The 23,744-nt window shown below is 35.2% G+C and overlaps 1 protein-coding gene across 6 annotated transcripts in view; it reads right to left on the bottom strand.

Annotated features, from left to right (window-relative positions):
* Positions 1–23,744, bottom strand: part of RPGRIP1L (RPGRIP1 like) — a 134,788-nt gene that overhangs the window by 5,391 nt on the left and 105,653 nt on the right. For all 6 annotated transcript variants that reach the window (XM_069082469.1, XM_069082471.1, XM_069082472.1 and 3 more), the window contains 3 exons: positions 22,165–22,348; positions 9,954–10,038; positions 806–939 (listed from right to left, as the gene is read on the bottom strand). In XM_069082469.1, the coding sequence (XP_068938570.1) occupies positions 806–939; positions 9,954–10,038; positions 22,165–22,348 (403 nt within the window). The remainder of the gene's footprint in view (positions 1–805; positions 940–9,953; positions 10,039–22,164; positions 22,349–23,744) is intronic.

The following is a 23,744-nucleotide window of genomic DNA, read 5'->3' as shown; positions in this document are numbered from 1 at the left end:
ACACAATGTTCTCTAATCACTGAGCCCCTACCTCCCACTACACTCACTAAGAAAGAGTGGTCAGACAGGTAGGAAGAAACCCAGGAGAGAGCAGCGTCATCAACACCTAGAGAGAAGAGTGTCAAAGGAGAAGAGGGTGTTGACATTGTTAAACTGCAAAAAGGTCAACCAGAATGAGGACTGAGAAAAGGTCATTAGATTTGGTCAGTAAGAGATAGCTGGTAACTTTGGAGAGAGCAGTTCCAGTGGGATTGTGAGGATTAGGAGCTAGACTGAAGACAATGAGAGAAGAGAAAGCAGAGGTACTGATTTTAATAAATTGCTGAGTCATGAACAGAAATGTTAAAACCCATGGAAGTAAATTATAAGAGATATCCATCACATCTTTTTAATTTTCGTTGCCCTTGAGGGAGTTTTGAAGTGATCACAACCTTTGGCATACTCAAAGGGAGGGTTTTCAAAGGAACTTTTCTTAACTAGAGCCAAAATACTTAGGGTAAGTGTTTTAGCTGGAAGTCAGGCCTGAAAGATTAAGTTTATTAATGTTAAGACAAAATCTAAAAAGAAGTTTCTCTATTAAGATTCCCCCCCCCAAGTTGTTCATTAAGCATTCAATAATTTCTTATGAAGCCAAACAATTATTTTTCAATTTTTCATAGAAAGGGAAGAAACCCTCAGAACTAGGTAAAATGTGGACTTAGGTTGTCTTACTCAGTATTGTTATAGTTAGCCAAGAAAATATTTTAAAATATAGTTTTGATTTAAATAATCCATGACCAAAAAACCAAGCCATATCTCTCCTTACCATCAATATTTTGCTCAATGATGTCTTTTTTTTTCTGAAATATTTCAAGGAGACTGACATGGGAAATGCCAATATCTTCACACTCGAGATCCTGCTCATCCTCTGGAGGATCACTTACCACAGTGAATCGGATACTAAGATGAAAAAAAAAATCACCAAAAAGTGTAATTAGTTTCAATCATTTGCAGTCAAAACTGTGGAATGACTTTAAATATGAACACTCTAAGGCTCTAACTGCCACACTAAAAAGAATGTTATTTTCATATGAATGAGTTGTGATGCCAACTATTTAAATTTTATTATGATATACAATTCCTGAATGCATTGTCATCTACTTTCCTAAGCTTTGTTGTGTCCATCTTTAAGAACAAGGTAAGCTAGTAGGCAAATAAGATTGGTATGTTCAATATTTTACATATCATTCAGTAACATTATAGTTTAAAATGACATCTCCTTTGTCAGGCTACAAAGATGAAAGTGAAGCAGGGTTGTGCAGGTTAGTTTAGGATGTTCTGTAGAAATTCAATAGGCTTCCATGTAACTTTAGCCTAGTGCAATGCAATTTAACCAACTCTATGCAGTCTAAAAAATGAATGGCTTACACACTCTTGGCATCATTCTGAATCACACTAAATGAATGATGTATTCTTAGTCAACAACTATACATTACTTCAGCAATCTTTTAACTTTGATTATGGCATCCAAGTTTAATTTTACTTTTAAACACATAACTGTAGTGCTCAGATGGAGCTGATTTGAATTAGTGGCTTGTACTGAAGCCAAACACACTTGGATTGACCAAATTATGGGAATCTACAATGAAGTAGTCTTTTGATATGTCTTGGCAGTGTAGTTTAAACCATGGATATCTATAAATTTTGCCATTTTCAATTTTTCAACAAGTATTATCTAAAATCAGAAACAATTACAAAACACACAATCTGAGTCTCTGAGAAATGAATACTGTAAAGAAATAAGCAAATTCTACCCAAACTCCTACAAACACTAGTAAACAAGACAAAGTTTAATTCTCAGCTAATTCGCTTACAATAAACATATAAAATGTCATTCCTTTTCTAAGAGACTAATTTTAGTTACCAACAAATGTTTGTCGAAAAATTAGAATCTCTTAAGTCAAAACCAAAATAAAGACTACTTCATAACCTTTCTTTTTCTCTCTTTCTGTCTCTCTCTTATACCTCCCCTCCTCCAACTATGAAGGGTAGAGATTTAGGCTTGCAGTACATAAATCTATTATTTTTGCCTTAAAGTACAGCTGTTAAAATACACTTGTCCTTTTTTTTTTAAAGTAGATTTCAGAACAGCTTCTGTTGAAATCCAGTGAAACATATTTAAAAATAATAATTTTTCCAAAGAACATCATGGCCACTTGATTATTTTACTCTTTCAGATCACCAGAATGGGAAATGGAATTAGTAACAGTATATATGCTTGGAAGAGAAGAAAACTAAAATAAGGATATCTTGAAGCATACTTTATAAATAACAAAAAATAGTAGCTATGCCATAATAATAAGGATAAATTTTATATTCATACAGCACCACCTATCCCAATAACTCTTATATAACATTTTACATGTAATAAATTTCATCTCCTTTTAATGTATGAGAATTTTGACATAGAAAGGAAAAATAACCTCCAAAAGACCATCAAGATGATAAAATCTTAAAATGCAGTATTTCTGGCTTTGAGTTTTGTAAAAGTGCTTCCTCTCAATGAAAAGCGATTTGAAATTTCACAAACATAAAACTAGGAAATGACAAGATTAAACTAAGAAGAGAGGACTGAATATTAAAGGAGTTTAGAAAAACTATCTATAAAAGAATAACACATACATACATATATATTTGCATCTCAATGCAAATGACATAAATATGCACACATATACATATATCATCATTGCCATCATCATCAAAATAGGTGCTAGTTATATGAAGAAATATTAAGCCTGGTTCCCACCCTTTGAGGAAGTAATAATTGAGTCAGAGAAACGGAAGATTATTGTAAAGAGATGAATAACAACACAAGGTACACAGGGCTATGAGAAAAATGAGTCTTTAGGTGGGGAAGGAGGATGGGCAGAGGGCTTAAAGGAGTTTTCCTCTGGATATTAGAAGAGAAAAAAGGGAGGGAAGGGATAAAGGATGGGAAGAGATAAATGAGAGTAAATAACTTAGGGGGAAGAGAGAGAAGGGAAAGAGAAATTAGACATCAGGGATGGGATAGAAAGAAGGGAGAGCAGGGGAGAAGAAAGAAGGTAATTTCCCTATCTATGTCATCATAATTTTTTAATGTGGCTTTTTATTGTCCTTAAACTTTTTAAAGAAGAAAGAAGTCTACTGACATGCTATACATTTTGTATTTTGTACAGGTGTTAGAGCAGATCGGTCATAAAAATATTAAAGAGGAATTGTAGGAAAAATATATAAATCAATTTTGATAAACAGTTAAAATATCCATTTCAATATGTATACTTTAAAGCAGTATTTGCATACCTGTGAATACAAGATGGCACAAGACAAGCCAACAAAATATAATTTATTAATTACAGTACGAGGTAGCCTCTGCTCTGATTAGATATGTCTAAATCTCACAACTCTGGCTTTGTTAAGTTACCGTTACTATATATAAGTGCTACTGTCAGTGAAAACTAATCCCTAGAATATATGGAACTTTGAAAGAATATACTAACTTCTAAGTAGCTTAAAGAGATCAAGGTGTTACTTTTAACAACTGCCTTTAGACAGTATTAGATTCAAAATATAAATTTTTATCTTTATGAAAATGATATTGTCCACTAGACAAGCTCAGTCTGAAATATTTTATCATCTAATAGTAAGAATAAAACACAGAGCTAGCAACCCCTGGACCTGGCCCAAGTCTGACAGAAGCTGGTTAAATGATCTTGAACAAGTCATTTTATTTCCCTGATACTGCCCTTAGTTTTTATGTTAAAACAAAACAAAACAGAATTGCTTGTGTCTTTGTGGGGTGTTTGAAGAACTATTTAATAGTAATGTCCTCCCAGGACCTTGTTAGAGGAACTATGAAGTGAAAACGTTATTACAGTTATAATTGGAACAGGTTTTACTGTTCTGCCACAAAAAATTTGATCTTTTGAGAAAGGTTCAAGATAAGGAAGAACCTGTTCTCTTTATACATTTTTTTTGAGACTGTCTCCCCCTAACTTGCCCAGACTGGGAATATAGTTGCCACTCGCAGGCCAAGTCCCCATATGTTTTGCACTGAATTTTTGATGTGCTCTATTTTTTCCCTCTAGGCTGGCTTTACCCCTCCTAAGACATCAGCTGGTGGGAGACCCTAGGCTCCTGGGGCCCACAATATTGGTACTGGAGTCATTGCAGACACCTGATTGACTTTGGCCCTACTGGGTCTTGGAACTTCTGAATTCAAGTGAAACACCAACCTCGGCCTTCTTAGGAGCAGGGATTATAGGCAGGCCATCACCTCACCTGACTAAAAATTATTATAAGGAAAAAAAATCACCCCAGATAAAGGGTGCTGATAGTTATGTGTATAAAAATTCCAAAAATAAAGTGAGCATAGATAGGAAAATAAACTCAACTATACTATAGTGGGTCAGCCTAGAGCTCTGCCACTGGAACAAAGTATGGATCAGAGGGGACACAAATTCAGCATAATTATATAAATCAGTATTTTTTGGTAAAATGATCAAATATTTATCCTTCTAATAGGCATTTGAGTCTGTGGGAGGATCAGAAGAAAAAGTGATGGTAGAAAAATGATAACAAAATTCACTAGTAGGAAAGGTGTAAAACTTTGGGGATCCTTCATTACCTAGAGAAAAAGAGGATGCAAAGTATTCCTCAGATGGATTTTGCCACTTCACTTTCTCAAAAAGTGAAACTAAGGCATTAAAAGATGATCTGCATACTTCAAGAACTAGTTAACTCTGAGATACCCTTCTTCATTCAGAGGATAGCACTCTTTTTTTTTTTTGCATTTAATAGTATTTTATTTTTTTCAATTACATGTAAAGATAATTTTCAACATTCATTTTTTTTTTAAAGCAATCGGGGTTAAGTAACTTGCTCAAGGTTACACGGCCAGTTATTTCTGGGTATGGTGCTAAGTATCTGAGCCTGGATTTGAACCCAGGTCATCCCGACACTGGAGCCGATGCTCTTACTTGCTGAGCCACCTGGTTGCCCCTCAACATTCATTTTTGTAAAATTTTGAGTCCCAAATTTTTCTCTTTCCTTCCCCTCCCCAAGACAACAAGAAATCTGATATAGGTTATACATGTACAATCATGTTAAACATATTTCCACATTAGTCATGTTATGAAAGAAGAATCAGAACAAAAGGGAAAAACCATGAGAAAGAAAAAAAAGAACCAATAAAAGTGAAAATAGTATGCTTGGATCTGCCTTCAGACTACACAGTTCTTTGTCTGGAGGTGGATAGCATTTTCCTTCATGTGTCTTTTAGAATTGTTTGGATTACTGTACTTCTCAGAAGAGCTAAGTCCATCATAGTTGAAAGCAACAGTGTTCCTGTTACTGTGTACAATGTTCTCCTGGTTCTGCTCACTTTACTCAGCATCAGTTCGTGTAAGTCTTCCCAGGTTTTTCTGAAGTCTACCTGCTCATTATTTCTTACAGAACAGTAGTATTCCATTACATTTATATGCCACAACCTGTTCAGTCATTCCCCCACTGATGGCATCCCTTCAATTATTAATTCTTTGCCACCACAAAAAGTACTGCTATAAATATTTTTGTACATGTTGAGTCCTTTTCCCTTTTTTATGATCTCTTTGGATATAGACCTGGTAGTGATATTGCTGGATCAAAGGGTATGCAGTTTTATAGCTCTTTGGGCATAGTTCCAAACTGCTCTCCAGAATGGTTGGATCAGTTCACAATTCCACCAACAATGTATTAGTATTCCCATTTTCCCACATCTCCAACATCTATCATTTTCCTCTTCTGTCACATTAGCCAATCTGACAGGTGTGAAGTGGTACCTCAGAGTTGTTTTAATTTACATTTCCCTAATTGACAGGTATTTAGAGTGTTTTTTTTTCATATGACTATAGATAGTTCTAATTTCTTCCTCTGAAAACTGCCTGTTCATATCCTTTTACCATTTATCAATTGGGGAATGACTTGTATTCTTATGAATTTGACTTGGTTCTCTATATACTTTAGAAATGAGGCCTTTATCAGAGAGACTGCTATAAAAATTGTTTCCCAGGTTTTGCTTTCCTTCTAATCTCGGTTGCGGTGGGTTTTTGTTCAAAAACTTTTTAACTCAAGGTAATAAAAATTACCTATTTTGCATTTCAAAATGTTCTCTCTCTCTTGTTTGGTCATAAATTCTCCCCTTCTCTATAGATCTGACAGGTAAACTATTCCTTGCTCTCCTAATTTGCTTATGTCTAAATCATGTACCCATTTCGACCTTATCTTGGTATATAGGGTGTGAGATGTTGGTCTATGCCTAGTTTCTGCCATACTATTTTCCAGTTTTCCTAGCAATTTTTGTCAAATAGTAAGTTCTTATCCCAGAAGCTGGAGGCCTTGGGTCTATCAAACAGTAGACTACTATAGTCATTTACTGTCTTGTGTTTCTAACCCATTCCACAGATCCACTACTCCATTTCTTAGCCAGTACCAAATAGTTTTGATGATTGCCACTTTATAATAAAGTTTTAAATCTGATATGGTTAGACTACCTTCCTTTGGGATAGCACTCTTTTGTGCTGGGAAGCTCACTTGAAAATGCTTATCTTCAACAATCATCCTTATGATCCTTAAAAGGGTAACTGATGTCCACTCTGAAACCCATTTTTGGACAAGTCCAATGTGGAAACTTGTTTTGCCTCACTGCATATTTTTTACAAGGGTTTTTTCTTTTTTCTTTTCATTGTGGAGAGGGAGAAAAAGAATGCTTAATTTTAAAAAAAGTAAGTGAACTATTGAAAAAACGGGGAACAATTAGCTTCTTTCTTCTGACCAGTGCTCCCTTAATCTGTCCCCCTTCTTATCACCTACCCCCTGTCTCTTAATCTTTTCCCCTTCCGCTTCCCTGTTGGGAAAGATACATTTCTATTCCTAATTGAATGTGTGTGTGTGTGTGTGTGTGTGTGTGTGTGTGTGTGTGTATGTATTCTTCCCTCTTTGAATAAATTCAGATGAGAGTGAGGTTTAAGCTTTTCCCTTCCCATTATAAAAACTTACTGGCATGCCTCTTTTGTGTGAGGTAATTTCCCCCATTCTTCCTCTCCCTTTCCCCTCTTCCTGGTGTATCTCTCTTCCCAAGTCTTCTACATTACTTTTGAGATCATCTTAACAGACTCACACCAGTGGACTCTAAGCATACTCCTAATTGTCCAAATGTTGATAAATTTCTTGGGGGTTTACATGTATCACCTTCCTATTTGGGAATGTAAGCACTCATGTTTACCTTTTTATGCCTCTCTAAAGTCTTGTATTTGAATGTCAAATTTTTTTTTTCTGGCTCTGGTATTTCTATCAGAAATGCCTGAAAATCCTTTATTTCATTAAATTCCATTTTTTCCCCTTCAGAATTTTACTCAGTTTTGCTGAGTAGGTTATTCTTGCTTATAATCTTAGCTCTTTTGTCTTTTGGATTAGCACATTCTAAGCCCTCTGATTTTTGCAGTGGCAGTTGCTAAATCTTGTTATCCTGAATATGGCCCCATGGTATTTGAGCTGTTTTCTTGTGAGCTGCTTGCAACATTTTCTCCTTAGGAGTATTCATTTTGGGATCTCTTTCAGGAAGTGATCAGAAGACACTTTCAATTTTTATTTTGCCCTCTGTTTCTAAGATATCAAAGCAGTTTTCCTTTATAATTTTTCAAAATATGATGTCTAGGCTCTTTTTGGATCATGGCTTTCAGGTAGTTCAATAATTTAAAAATTATCTCTCCCTAATCTATTTTCCAGATCAGTTGTTTGTTTTTTCTATGAGATAGTTCATATTTTCTTCTATTTCCCCTCCATTCTTTTGGCTTTGTTTTATTGTTTCTTGTCTTGTGGAGTCATTAGCTTCCATTTTACAAGTTCTAATTTTTAGAGAATTATTTTCTTCCTTGAGGTTTTGTGCCTACTTTGCCATCTGTCCAATTATTATTTTTAAGGAGTTATTTTCCTTAGTATTTTTGTGCCTTGTTTACCAGCAATTCTCTTTTCATAATTTTTTTTTTGCATCACTCTCATTTCTTCTCCCAGTTTTTCCTCTACTGTTTTTTTTTTTTGCTCTTTTCTATTTTTCTCAATCTCTTTTAAAACCCTTCTAGGAATTCTTGTTGGGCTTTTGTCCAATTTTTATTTTTCTTTTAGGCTTTCCTTGTAGATATTGTCATTTCATTATATTCTTTTGAGTTTTTCTAGAGTTTCCTTATTGCCATAGCAACTTTTTATGGTCAGGTTCTTTTTTTTTGTTGCTTGCTCATTTTTGTTATTTTGGTCATTTGCTTATATATCTTGACTTGGGATTTTATAGTACAGTTGGACTCTTTGTGTGTGTGTTTGTGACTGTCCTGAGTTCAGGCTTTTTTGCCCTACTGTGTTCACGGTTAGTGTTTTCAGTGCTTCCAAAGTGAGGTGATCCAGGGAGACTGCCCACTAAGTCTGAGCTTTGGTCTTTACCCACGTAAGACTCCTGCTCCTTTGTGACCATAATTCCTCTTTGTCCTGGAACTGGGACTGGGAACTACAGCTCCTGCTTCCTTGTAATTGCAAGTACTCCTCTCCACTCTGGAACTGTGACCCAGGAACTGGTTAATAGGCAATACTGTTGCCAGATGGCCCCTTGTCCTGCATCCAGTGCTAGCACAGTGTTCCCCTAGAATCTCCTTCTGATCAGGTATTCAGTCCTCTCACTGTCTCTGGGTGGTAACAGATCATGTTACTGCAGATACTGCTGCCACTGCTTCCTAGGCCACAGCTTCATCATAGCCTCTGTGCTTGTAGACAGCCTCTACCCCAGGACTGCAGATCTCTTCTTCTGACCTCCTAAGTTTTCCTGAGCTGGAAAATGTCTCAATTTGACCTTTTATTGGTTATGCTATTTTAGAATTCAATTTGATGTGTTATTCTAAAGATGTTTAGCGAGGAAAATCAGGAGAGATCATCTAGAATGCTCTTTATTCTGCCATCTTGGTTCTGCTTCTCCATTAGCCTCTTTCTGAATCATCAGGTAGGATCCATTTTTGAGGAAGCAACACAAGAAACATTCCTTCCCTGTCAAACTACTTTGTATATATTTGCATTTATTCACTTTATATTGCATATATTTATATATGTATTTGCTGTCTTTTCCATTAGAATGTAAGCTTCTTGTGAGAAGAGAGAGTTTTATTCATTATACTTGAATTCCCAGTACCCTGCACAGTGCCTGACATAAAGTATGTCCTTGGTAAATACTAGTTGACTGATTGATTGCTTGATGGTTCTATCATCAGTAGGGCTCAACAGTCAACAAAGGGAAGAGTGACAAGATTATACATCTTCATCCCTAGGCAGCCAGAGTTGGAAAAGGTGGTTGCAATTAAATCCATACCGGCTTAGAAGCAGCATTTAGTTAATCAACACTTCAAACTTCATATATTTTAGTCCTCATATAACTGAACAAAATTTTATCAAGTACTTATAGCTGCTTTCAAAGATGATAAGACATGGCCCCTGTCCTCCAGGAGCTTTTATAAGACCTGTACTCAAACAGCCATAGAACAAAATAGAATTTAAGTATAAAATTCCACTAACCAAAACAGCAAAAAATATTACTTGTTAAAAATCAGTTTATGTTCAAAAGAACATTCCATTGAATCAAAACTAGGAGCTTTTAATTTTGGTTAGAAAGATTCCTCATCCCTAAAGCTGGCAAAAGAGATTTTATAATTTTTATGTTAAATATGGTTAGAGGATATATGCTTCAAATACTTCAATAATATGGAAGGAGAATGCGTAATTTTATTAAAAAATAAAGACAGGAAGATAAAAATTACTTGGCAATATAACTGACAAAAATGATAACAGAACCTACAAATATGCATGTACATTCTTCTGTATATTTATATTAGCAATGTAGAGTAATTAAGTAACTCTAAAAGTACCTTCCATTAGGCATCTCTGGTCTTTGCAATATAGTCTTTAGAGACTCTCTTCTTGCTTGGTTGGTTTCTTTATCCACATATAACACTATAAGAGAAAAAAAAACCTGCAATCAAAAACCACTCAGGGACGTATGTTAATATTTGTCCATTTCTATATTTTTATAAATATTTATTTTTAAAGAGACACATGATAAAAGCAAGTTGTACTGTGTTACAGTATACCTGGAAAAAGAAAGCAGCTCTGGAAACCAGAATCAAATCTGAATAGTCATGTGATCTAATGTCATGTCACTGGCAGGTTTATGTGCACACTGTCAGAAAAGATACAAGCAACATCTAAGTGTGCCACATTGCTGTCATTGCCTGTTAATGGCACTGGCAGTCATGGTGGTAAAAGCCAGCGGCCTTTATTGCTTTGTATTTGAGGGGATTTACTGCATTTTCTTGTGCCCAAGAAGCAAGTGATAATGATAATGTATGGCAGAGTGCTTGTCTTTTCTGACAGGCTCAGTAATTTAATCCTCCTCTCCTGCCACAACATGCAATAACAGAGGCATCTAGTGCAGGAGGTTGAGGAAATCCAAGGACTGACGTTTACTTCAGGTGGGAGTGAGGGGAAGAACAAAAAAAAAAAAGGTCAGGGAAAGGGAGCAAAAGATTTTTTTTTTTTTAGTATTTAGGGATTTGTCTTTTGGGTTTTTTTTTTTTTTTTTGCATTTTGGAGGGCAATTGGGGTTAAGTAACTTGCCAAAGGTTACACAGCTAGTTTTTTTTGTGTGGGTGGTTAAGTGTCTGAGGCCAAAACCGAACTCGGGTCCTCCTGACTCCGGGGCCAGTGCTTTACTCACTGCACCACCTAGCCGCCCGTCTTTTGTTTTTTAAATAAACATCTAGCATAAGTGAGTAAGGCCACAGTAGATCACAGTGACCAAGCTAAACTTCAATCAGGATGATTAGGATGGATAAATTACTTTATTAATATTTATTCCATCAATAATTTGGAAAAAACAAATAAAAAAGTGCTAGTCTTTGAATTTTTAAACCTGATAATTTTTTCACTCCAATTTAGGGTTCATTTTCCCTAGATAACTTTCAGTCTGTGTCTTAGCCTTTAAGGACATTTTTTCTGACACCATTTTGGAGGAAAAGGCTCTCCTAACAGCCAAAAGACATAAAATGAGAGATTGCTCCTGATCAAAGATACATGAACAGTCTGAGATACCAGGATAATTCTAAAAGCAGATCTTTGCTCTCCTTTAGGAGAAAGTAAACCTTATTACTGAGAATATTATTTTCCTAGGCAATATAATTTTTATTCCAAATTGTACTACTATACAGCAGCTTCACGGTTCATGAAAGAAGTAAATGGTAGTCACTTAAACATTCGGGATAAACAAAATCAAATAGCCTCAGTAGCATGTAAACAGCTTGTTTTTTCGATAGAGGAATTTATGAATAAATGTGAAAGGCAGAACTATCAGAAAGATATTTTTACTAAAACATTTTGAGAAATAGTTGCAACAGCAGGGATGAACTACAAAAGAATAAATAAGCTTAGAAAAATTGTATCCCTTAATTAATATCCAATATATAGCCTGACAGGCCTGAGCTACAGAACTCCAAATTCTGCTTAGTTATCTCTGAGATGTATAAGTAAAAATTGCAACAGATTTGGAATTTATGGTATCAATGGAATAAATAGGATACTTATAGCCTATAATTCTGGTTTATCTTCTGGTTTCTGAATTATACTGGCCACTTCCTTTGATTAAATTTACCTCCATTTTCTGATTTCTAAAATGAGGATAATATAAAAGGACTCATTTTAGAGGGTTACTAGAAAAGAATAGCTAGTAAGAATGAACAATAAACAATACCTATGGTTTAAGAGTATTTTGTGAATACAAGTAAAGAATTTTAATATCATATTCTACTTATTGACTCATTAATTTTTTTTCTTCTTTTTTTGGAGGGCAATTGGGGCTAAGTGACTTGTCCAAAGTCACACAGCTAGTAAGTGTGTCAAGTGTTTGAGGCCACACCAGGGCCAGTGCTGTATTCACTGTGCCACCTAGCCGCCCCGACTCATTAATTTATTAAGGGCTATCATATCAAATACTGACTTTCTGTTTTCGCCTTACTGAATCAGGAAATGGTTGACCATAAGCTTTGAAGACTCCAAGGGGCTATAATTTTTCTATGTCCTGATAATCCATCAGAAGAATGTCATATAGTTTAAGGGTAAAGATTAGACCAATAATAAGAAATGAATAAATCTAAAAATCTACATCAAACTAGTCAGAGTAAGTCAATCCTTACACTTCTTTTCAGTTGGCCAAGAAAAATTCATTTTTTCAACAAATATTTCCTTTTACTACAAACCCAGATTTTCTTTGACTTTCATAAAAAATAGCAAACTCTGTTAGAAACTGTATGGTGATATCAGCTCTGGGACATTTTAATTCCCTCTAACTGAAATGCAGAAGGAAGCAGACTGACACTTCTCATACACATTCATAAATCACTATCAATTGTCTCATTAAGAATTTCAACTCAGACTCATAGTTCTGATCACTATAATCATCTTGCATTCATAGTCAGTCTACTTCCTTTGATCCAGCTACATAGGTCCTGCTGTACTAGTTGACAGTAATTACTTGTATCCAATTCTGGAGAAGATTAAACAACTTTCCAAACTAGTTCTCCTTAAGACTAAGTTGACATAGCTCTTCCTTCTTCTTTTCCCTACTTAGAAACATGCTGTTTAACTTTTCTACTTGTCTGAATTTTGCATAGGCTCAGTAACTAGATAATAGTTCTTGGGTTATTTCAGTCTGGGAGAAGTAGGTCACATATACTCTTGTCTTTATTAAGTCATGACCCTATGAAGATCCTCAAGCTTCTCAATTCCACAAATTCCACAAAAAGGTATTAAAGGTTTCCTGTGTATGAAGCATTATGCTAGAAGTGGGTAACTGTAATACACAAATAAATGTAACACATAATATTACACAAGTGGCCTAGTTAGAAAGGTACAAATCAAAGTACTATGTGAGGTCCAAAGAGGAAGTTTGTTACTTGAGAGGGGTTGGGGAAATGCTCTTTGAGGAGGTGATATTGAAGTTGGCTTTTTTTTTTCTTTTTGGAGGGGGGAAGGCAAGGCAATTGGGGTTAAGTGACTTGCCCAAGGTCACACAGCTAGTAAATGTTAAATGTTGGAGGCCAGATTTGAACTCAGGTCCTCCTGACTTCAGGGCTGGTACTCTATTCACTGGGCCACCTAGCCACCCCTCAAGTTGGCTTTTAAAGGACATGTAAAGGGGTGGAGCTAAGATGGTGGATTAAAGGCCAAACCCAGTCAATCTTTCCCAACATTCCTGGAGCAGCACAGTCAATAAAAGGTCAGGGTGAGACACTTTCTTAGCTTAAGATAACTCAAAAGGTTGGCAGGACAAATCCGGGGTGGGGGATGTTCTGGATCATTTGCAGCAGCAAAACCTGTGGTGGGCCTCAGAGGCAGCTGTGACAGTGATAGCACTGATAGCTTTGGGAGTCTCAGGCAGGAGATAAGGGGATTGGACAAATGGTCAAAAAGAGATTACAGGGGATCCATTACTGGTACGGGGCACAGCTGGCACTGGTTTGCAAGCCTATTGCTGATATATAGTTTTGGGTCACAGTTCCAGGGTGGAGAGGAGCACTGGCACTTGTGTCAGCAGGACAGCAGGGGACTAGGTCACAATTCCAGGGTCAAAGGGAGCAGCTTGAAGCTAGTGGGAAGCAGGGGCCCTTCCTGGGTAAAGACCAAATCCAAGACTAGGAGAGCAGTGATCACGTCTCTCCCTGGATCACACCACCTTGGAAGCACAAAAAACCTGCAGACCCCAGGACTAGTTCTGAAAACAGCTGTTAAGAGAAAGCCTGAAGGTGAGCACAGTCCAACTTTAACATAAAGTTCAATATCAAGAAATAGCCTTGAAAAATAAGCAAGTGTGGGGCGGCCAGGCAGCACAGGGAGTAAGAGCACCAGCCCCAGTGTCGGGATGACCTGTGGATTGAATCCGGGCTCAGACACTTAGCACCCATCCAGAAACACCTGGCTGTGTAACCTTGAGCAAGTTACTTAACCCCAATTGCTTAAAAAAAAAATAAGCAAGTGACAAAAAAACGGCTTGACCCTAAAAAGTTACTATGGTGGCAGGGCAGACTAAGATACAACCTCATGAGAAGACAACAATGTGAAAACAGCTACAAACAAAGCCTCAAAAGAAAATGCTAATTAAATCCAAGTCCTATAAGAATTCCTGGAAGAGTTAAAAAAGACGAGAGTGGCAGAGGAAAAATTGGGAAAAGAAATGAGAGTGATGGAAGAAAATTGTGAAAAGAGAATTACCAGTCTGGTAAAAGAGGCACAAAAATACTGAAGAAACACTTAAAAAACAGAATTGGACTAATGGTAAAAGAAATACAAAAATTCAATCAAGAAAAGAATTCCTTAAAAATCAGAATTGGCAAAATAGAGTAAGAGGTACAAAAAACAAAATTTACTGAAGAAAACAATTCTTTAAAAATTAAAATTGAGCAAATGGAACTTAGACTTTAAGAAACAATAAAACAAAGTCAAAAGAATAGGAAAAAAACCAAGAAAATGTGAAATATCTCATTGGATAAACAAATGACATGGAAAATGGATCAATGACAAATAATTTAAAAATGATTTGACTGCCTGAAAACCACAATAAAAAAAGGGCCCAGACATAATATTTCAAGAAATTATCAAGAAAACTGCCCTGATATCTTAGATCCAGAGAGTGAACTAGAAATTGAAGGGATCCATTTATCACCTCCTGAAAGAGATCCCAAAGTAAAAACTCCCCAGACAAATTCCAGAGCTCCCAGGTTAAGGAGAAAATATTGCAAGCAGCTAGAAAGAAAAAAAATTCAAATACTGTCACAGTCAGGATCACATAAGATTTGGCAACTTCCACATTAAAGGAGCAGAGGGCTTGGAATATGATATTCTGGAAGGCAAAAGAGCTAGGATTATAACCAAAAAATAATTTACCCAGCAAAACTGAGTACTATCCTTCAGGGAACAAATGGAAACTTAATGAAACAGAGGACATTTAAGCATTCTTAATTAAAAGACCAGAGCTGAATAGAAAATTCGAAATTCAAATACAAGACTCAAGAGAAGCACAAAAGGTGAACATGAAAATCATAGGAGACTCAATAAAATTAAAATGTTTATATTACTATATGGGAAGATAATAATGTAATTCCTAAGAACTTTATCATTATTAGGGCATTTAGAAACAATCTACATAGACTTAGGGCATAGGTGCGAGTCAATTATGTTGGGATGATCTTACAAAAAAAATGAAGGGGTAAGAAAGAGGGATGCCCTAGAATAAGGGAGAAGGAAGAGGTAGAATGGGGGACATTATCTCACATAAAAGAGGTATGCAAGAAAGAGCTTTTACAGTGGACAGGAAAATGAGTGGGGTTGCTGGGCAATGCTTAAACCTCACTCTCACTGGAACTGGTTCAAAGAGTGACTATATATACATATGTGTGTATACACACGCACATATATGTAATTATACAGACACATATAGACACACATATGTACATACAAACATATACACATATCTATATCTACATACACACAAAATCAAGTGGGTATAGAAATCTATCTTACCCAATAGGGAAATTGGAGGGGAAGGAGCTAAGAGAAAAGGGAGGGAAGAGTAAGAGAGGCAGAAGCAAGGTGGTCAAAAGCAAAATACTTTTGAGGAGGGACAGGATAAAAAAAGAGAAGGATGAACAGAAGAAAATAAGAGAGAGGGAAATATAAAGTTAGTAATCATAACTGTGAATATAAATGGGGTGAGCTCATCCATAAAATAAAAGCAGATAGAATGGATTAGAAACCAGGGTACACCAATGTGGTTTATAAGAGACATACTTGAAATAGAAAGACACACAGAGTTAAATAAGAAGATGGAGCAGAATCTATTATGCTTCAGATGAAGTAAAAAAGGCAGGGATAGCAATCATGATCTAGGACAAAGCAAAAGCAAAAACAGATGTAATTAAAAGAAAAAATTAGAAAAACTTCATTTTGATAAAAGGTACAACAGATAATGAAGTAATATTAAATTTTTTTATAGCAAATTTCTCTGATAAAGCCCTCATTTAAAAAATATATAGGGGACTGTACTGAATTTATAAAAATAAGAGCCATTTCCCAATTGATAAATTGTCAAGGGATATGAAGAGGTAGATTTCAGAAGAATTCAAAGTTATTTATAATTATATGAAAAAATGCTCTAAATCATTATTGTTTAGAGAAATGCAAATTAAAACACTTTTGAGATGCCACCTCACACCTATCAGAAATGAGAAATGCTGGAGGAGATGAGAGAAATAGTATACTGATGAACTATTGTGGAGTTGTGAACTGGTCCAGCCATTCTGGAGGACAATTTGGAGCTCTACCCAAAGTGCTATAAAACTGTGCATACCCTTTGATTCAGCAACTCCATTACTAGGTCTGTACCCCAAAGAGAGCATAGAAAAGGGTATATATGTACAAAAATATTTATAGCAGCTCTTATCAAAGAATTGGAAATTGAGGGGATGCCTATCAGTTGACGAATGGCTGAACAAGCCGTAGCATATGATTGTGATAGAGTACTTTGTGCTATAAGAAATGAAGTGGGGGCGGGTGACTTCAGAAAAACATGGGAAGACCTCTATGAACTGACACAAAGTGAACTGAGTAGAACCAGATCACTGTATACAGTAACTTGATGACTGACATGATGATGATGAACTGTGAAAGACTTAGCTACTCTGATGAATACAATGATCCAAGAAAGTTCAAAAGGACTCATGAAAAATGCTATCAGCTCTCAGATAAAGAATTATTATGAACTCTGAGTGCAAACTGAAGTATAGTTTTCTCATTTTATTTTTGTTGCATTTTTTGTGCAATATGTCTAATATAGAAATATATTTTGTGTGATTTCACATGTGTAGCTAATTTCATATGGTTTGCCTTCTCAGCAGGTGGGAAAGTGGTGAGAGGGAAGGAAAGAATTTGTTACTCAAAATTAAAAAAAAAAAAGAATGCTAAAAATAAATAATAAAAAAAATTTTTTTTTTGCTTTTTTGGAGGGCAATTGGGGTTAAGTGACTTGCCCAAAGTCACACAGCTAGTTTTGTGTGTGTGTGTGTGTGTTAAGTGTCTGAGGCTGGATTTGAACTCAGGTCCTCCTGACTCCAGGGCCGGCACTCTACTCACTGCACCACCTAGCCGCCCCATAAAAGTAAAGGACAGGTGATAAATTCAACAGGCCAATATGGGAATGAGAACATTCTAGATCAGGAACTTCTAACTTTTTTTTGGGTGTCACAGAGCCCTTTGGCATTTTAATGAAGCCTATGAACTTTTCAGAATATTGTTTTTAAATGTATAAAATACACAGGATTACAAAGGAAATCAATTATATTGAAATACAGTTCTCTCTCTCTCCATTTAAGAAAACATGTTCTAGGCAGAAGGAACAGTGTGAGCAAATACATAGAGAAACCTCTTTGCCCAACCTGTACTTTGTGATCTTGTGACACTGGCCTGCTTATTCCATGAATTAGCCATTTTCACTGGCTTTCCCCCAAACCTGCAATGCTCTCTCTTCTTATCTCTGCCTTTTGGCTTCCCTGGCTTCCTTTAAGTTCCAGATAAAGTCCCACCTTCTATAGGAAGCCTTTCTTCACCCCACCCTTAAATTCTAGTGCCTTCCTTTTGTTGAGTATTTCCAAATTATCTTGCATTTAGCTTGATTTCATGTTGTGTCTCATATAAGACTATGAGCACCTTGACAGGAGGGACTATCTTTCTCCTTTCTTTTTATCTCCAGCATTTATCAAAATGCCTGGCACACAGTAGGCACTTAATAAATGTCTACTAACTGACAGAAGAATGTAGGATACGTGGGAAAAGAGTAGGCCAACATAATGTGTAGAGGAGAACAATATGAAATAAGTCTGCAAAGGCAGGATGACACTAGACTGTAGAGACTCTGGCATATTTGGTGAAGGTGTTTGAATTAAGCAGTAGACAATAGGGAGCCACACTGGATTCAGAGCAATTTCAAAAGGGAAATAAACAAACCTCACAAGACCATGACTGAAAAAGACTGGTGCAGTAAAAGAAGGGGAAAATCCTCCAAAAGAGTGCTTCCAAAAAACTGCAAAAATCTCTAGACAAATGTTGCACGTAGGTGATTTTAACTATGATTTTAAAAGTTTCTCTAATTTTTGCAGAATGATTTAACTCAGTACATATAGCACTCTACTGATGGCATAACAGCGCTATAGGCCCCCCTAAAAATCCTACCGTAGTGCCTCATTGTAGCATGAAGGTGACCACAAGTTCCTGAAAGTCATGCTAATGACTTCAACTCATTAAACATTTCTTCATTACTATGTGCTACTGTGCTAAAAATGACAAACTCCAATAGTTCCTTAAAATACAGAAGGTCTTTGAGTATGGGATCCAGCAGTGGATGGTGTCTGTTGTTTCTGGAAGGCAAATGCTAGAAAGTCTACAATGACTGCAAAGAAAGCAATGGATTTTTGGGGTCACTTCTAACTCATGAAATTATTGCACATGTGTAATCAATGATATGTATGTGTGTCAAATGATATTTTACATGTACATAAAAAACTCACAGGGCATATAGGGGAGTTTCAGTTTAGTATCAGTGGAAGAGGCATTCATACTGATGAAACCTTAATACATGAAACATATATCATGTACATTGATTTATGGCTAAAGTTGTGAAATGGCAAAATGCTATTTAAGATCATTTTATTATCAGTGTTCAGACAACCTTAAATTATGGATAGTTTAATAAACAACATATAACAAGTGTGATAAATGACACACTGTGTAATATTACATGACACATTGCCTATCATAACATAATATTATGTAATAAGCCATTACAGGGATATCTGTGAATATCTATGAAAAATACCTTCTCTGTAATATTCTTTTCTATTATTGTAACACTCTAGACCCCAGATTTCTGCCCTCATTAACTCTGAACTTATAAATTTTCTTCATTTACATAGTTTAACTTCAATTTGTCCAAATGATCAACTGCTGAGTCCTTAGTGACCATGGTTTTAAATGTATATAAGTTTTATAGAAACTTTAGAAGATTTCATTAATCTTTTTTCACTCCTACCACTGTCAATTCCCTAGAAGGTTTATATTCAGTCAAGATAACATCCTTTAGACCTGCTATCATTAATCTTATTTCTAAACCAGTTTCTTGCCTTCTCAGCACTCTCAGAGCAATATCTTCAAGACCAATGAAATATAAATGTTTTGTCCTTGCTACCAATGTCTATCAACTCAATTCAACCTTTGGTGTTTTTTTTTCACGGATAGCCTCTAGTCCTAAGAACACATACTTCTTGGTAGATAAAACTGGCATCACCAAATCTTAATGTACCTAAGGTCCTGGCCTTAGCATACAATTCATTTTGAATAGATATAAGTAATAATGCTTACTCTATTTCTGGTAGAAAATAAAACACTGCCAGATTCATTTAATCTCTCCATTGTCAAGGTGTTCATACAATAGAGTTTTTGTTACTGGTTCTCCTTTAAATTTGCCATTTATATAAAAAAAATCAGTCAAGGGATAAATTACTTTTATTATAGTTTAATGCAATTTGGAAAATGTAAGGCTACATTAAATTGACCCTGCAATTGAAATAACAAATGCCAAGGGCACAGTAAATCATTAGAGTGATTAGTCTGATTGTTGGTTATTAAATAAAGATTACAAGATCCTTCTTGCATCAGAAAATACATAAATATAACATTTTAAAAAGAACATTTTCATAATAGTAATAAATAAAATATTCAATAAGGAGGTATTTATTAAAATTAGTATTTTCTCAAATTTTCTGATGTTTTATCATTTGAATTTACCCTCAGATTTTATTTAGGAGACTATTACTAAGCTTCTAAGATCAATGTACATTTCTTTATTTTTCTTCTCAGGTAAATCTCATTTTTATTAAAGAAAATATTCAATTAACCTTTAATAGTCTATATAGTCAAATCTAATTAGGTATGAATTGGGGATGGAGTAAAGCTATAGTAAACACTCTCTACTGAGTTCATTACTAACATATTATTGGCTTTCTTCCTGACATCAAATAGGTGATTCATTAGGAATAAGCAACTACTCTTACAACACCAATTAGATGACCAATATCTTGGAATAGCAAGCACATAAGAGAATAAAGTAACCACATGGGAATGATCTAAAATGTAGGACACTGGAGCACTTATGACAGAAACATTTCCAGAAAAGGATCTGCTTAGCTACTGCAAATTTAAGAACCTTTACATATTTTAATAGTGACTGAATAATCTAGAAGGCCACATGGCTATTTTTCAACTGGCAGTCAACACAAAAGAAATTAAATACAAATCTGCTGCTGTATCAACCAAGTGGCTTACTATTAACCAGTAAATATGATAAAGGAAAAAAAATTGCTTTGCTTTCTTTCTTGGATTTCTTTGTTAAAATCTGTCCTCACAATAATTAGCAAATTCCAAGTATTATTTCGATATATAACCACTATGCAGATGTGGAGCTTTGCCATTTGATGAAACTTTAGACTTTGGAAACAATTCCGTGAAAGCAAATAGACTAACCACTGGAAAGTAGTGATAAGCCCTGAATTCTAGTCCTGGGTACATTGGATATAATACCTTGGTCATAGATGGTTGTTAAATTTTCAGCCTCTTTAACTCTGAAGTAATTATAATGATCTCTGTGCCTGTCTAACACATAGGATTATTTTGAGAATAAGGGTGAGATGGAAGGAAGGTTATACAAGTTATTATTCTGATTACTTTTTCAGAGGGGTAAACTGAGGCTATGAGAGTTTTAATGATTTCCTAGGGCAACATAATGAGTTATTGCCAGAAGCAGAAGCAAGCTTTTCTACTTCTACATTATAGGACAAGGCTGAAAAACTGATGGTTAAATCATGGCCCAGTGACAAGTGTCTTCTCTTAAAGAAGAGATGCAATTTATGAGATTGGTATGACTAGAAATTTCAGTGTTCTTCTTAACAAGAGCTAGTCAGTCTAACTCTACCCTAGGGCTTCAAGGAAACTCTATAAGCACTTTTTGAATCAGTGTCATGGCAGTTTGACATGGAATTTTGGTATTTCATATTTGCCACACATGATCAGTCACTAATCTCATAAATCTTTAGAGAAGATGATTTATCTGAGTGCTCGCTTTGTTTGGACTGGTCCAGGAAGCCTTCATGCATCTCTCTTGTAGCTCCAGCTCTAGAAAAATCAAAAACCCGTCTGCTGTTTTGAAGATTATGTGGTGGGGGATTATAGAGCACTGTAAAGATTTATATTTTTCCCCCAATTAAAATCTACCTACTTAGAAATGTGATGTAGCCACATTTCAAGCTGATATTAGAAATTTCTGGGTATAAAGATTACAACTACATCTACATACCAAGAAAAGTAGTAGAAAAGTGGGGTAAAAACTCAGTTAATAAAATAGTTGTTTATATTATATCACCAAAACACTGAGTGTGACTTCTTGAAATGACTAATTTTTTCCAATAAATTAACTAGATGATCCCTTCATTTGATAGTTTTGTCTCTGCCCTCAAGTACTCTGAGAGTACTCTGTCTCTCCTCACCTCACTGTAGGATGTAAGCTACCTGGAGGCATTGTTTCATTTTTTTTCTTTGTTTTTCCAGGACCTAGTACCCTGCTCATAGATGCTTAATAAATATATACTGAATTGATTTTAATTATGTAGTATGATTGAAAGGTGTTTTTCTTGGGATGCAACACTTGTATCAGGAACAATGGGGAGAATTGTTAATAGAATTCCACTGTCCTTTGGAAGGAACTCTCTTAATCCTATAAATGCATTAATGATTTTTTCATGTTCCCTTTCTAAACTCTCTGGTTACAGGTTGTACTGTTATAATTGTGCAGCTAGATATCCTCTATGATTTTTCCTAGGTATGGGAGAATGAACTTTTCTTTGTTCTCCCGACCCAATCCAATCACACAGTACAGATTTTTTTAAAAGGACAAAAAATGCATGTTATACACAAATACGTCATACATACCATTGCTGTAATTATAATAGACCCACTGTCCACTTTTGGGTTTAGGAAGTGACACTGGTGTCTCTTCTGCAGGAAAATTGTAGAAACGGCATTCTACAAATAGGCGTTGTATTGTGTCATCTGTGGCTACTCGGGAATCATTGAGGCTTAGAGCTATAATTTCAATCCGTATTTTTTCTGATGGCTGTTAAAAAAGAGGGAGGGGATAAAAAGCACTTTATTCTAAGCTTTTAGTGTCAATTTTAAACAAACATGAAGGGCAATAGGTTTCCTTTTTGCAACACACTGTACACTATTTTACAGTAACACATGATAGATTATTCAAGACAGAAAGAGAGAATGAGATTCCAATGCCCCAGGGTTTGAAGTTAACAGTGTCATGGCAATAGTTTCCTGATTTACATTTCAGGTTATAAATACCTCACTAGTAGTCCATCAGGAGTGAAGATTATGAGATCTTCATCTGCGTCTGGTTTCTGAATCATAAGTATTAGTTGCCCTTATTTCAAAATATATAATGAATCACTGTTTATGACAGTGTGTTTATCTAATCTATGGTACTGAGAAAGTTTCGCTAATTCACATATCAAAGCTTTCCAACTGGATGAATATCACACTATTCAAAGGCCTGTTGAATGCTTCAGTATCATTTTAAACACATAAAATGCTATATTAATTTTTCTATCTTATATTTTGGGTAAATCTACTTAGGGACATTTTAAGGCCAAAAGAGAACATTTATAGTGTGTTTAATATCCATAAATTTACCTGAAATTCATTTCCTCTCCTCTTACGCTTAAAAAAAAAGCTTTAAGTACAATATTACACTCTGAACAGGTGCTTTACTTCTGCTAGTTTTAACTTTATGAATGACCACGCTCCTCTAATGCTGTACATATTGCAGACATTATTATTGTCACAAATGTTTCCATAAGAATGATTTAAAAGAATCGAATATGATATAAAATTAGGTTTTACAGTAAAAAAATCAAAAGAGCTGTTACTAATAAAAAGAACGAAGCCTCCCACACATATGAGATGTCAAATTTTCTTTACAACTTGTAAAGTATTCTTTGCATCAAGTCTAAATTATATCACCTTAAATAATAATTAGAAACTGGAAAGTAAGTTATATTTAAGAAGATGAGATTTTAGGAGTTAAATTCAAATCAGTGTACAAATCCATCAGAGTAATTACTTAGATATTTCAAAGCATATTTTATAATTAATCAAATTGAAAACCCTAAGTATTCTATTGTAAAAATATTCTCCATAAAGAACAATTTTCATTGCTGTCAAGCCCCTTCAATATTTGATGAAGTAATTTTGCCCCCTCCTTTCAAAAGACATTTTCTTTTATTATGTATTCTAAGACACTTTAACTAAAAACCCAAATCTGAATATTTCAATAAGGTTGTTTTATTATTCAGTAGATTCATGGAAATTTTACTAGGATGACAGAAAAAATTCCACACCATTCTGTCTCCACTAATACAGGTACAAGGCTGCAGCTGGCAATATTACTAGGATTAGCATAGTATGATGAAATATTTAAAGGAAATTTTTTTCTAAAACCTAAT

This window comes from Petaurus breviceps, unplaced genomic scaffold, assembly GCF_028583685.1.
Source record: "Petaurus breviceps papuanus isolate PSGF00001 unplaced genomic scaffold, PetGlider_PUasm1.0 171, whole genome shotgun sequence".
NCBI classification, from domain to species: Eukaryota; Metazoa; Chordata; class Mammalia; order Diprotodontia; family Petauridae; genus Petaurus; species Petaurus breviceps.
Note: the sequence above shows the minus strand (reverse complement) of the source record. Positions and strands in the feature narration are given on the sequence as shown.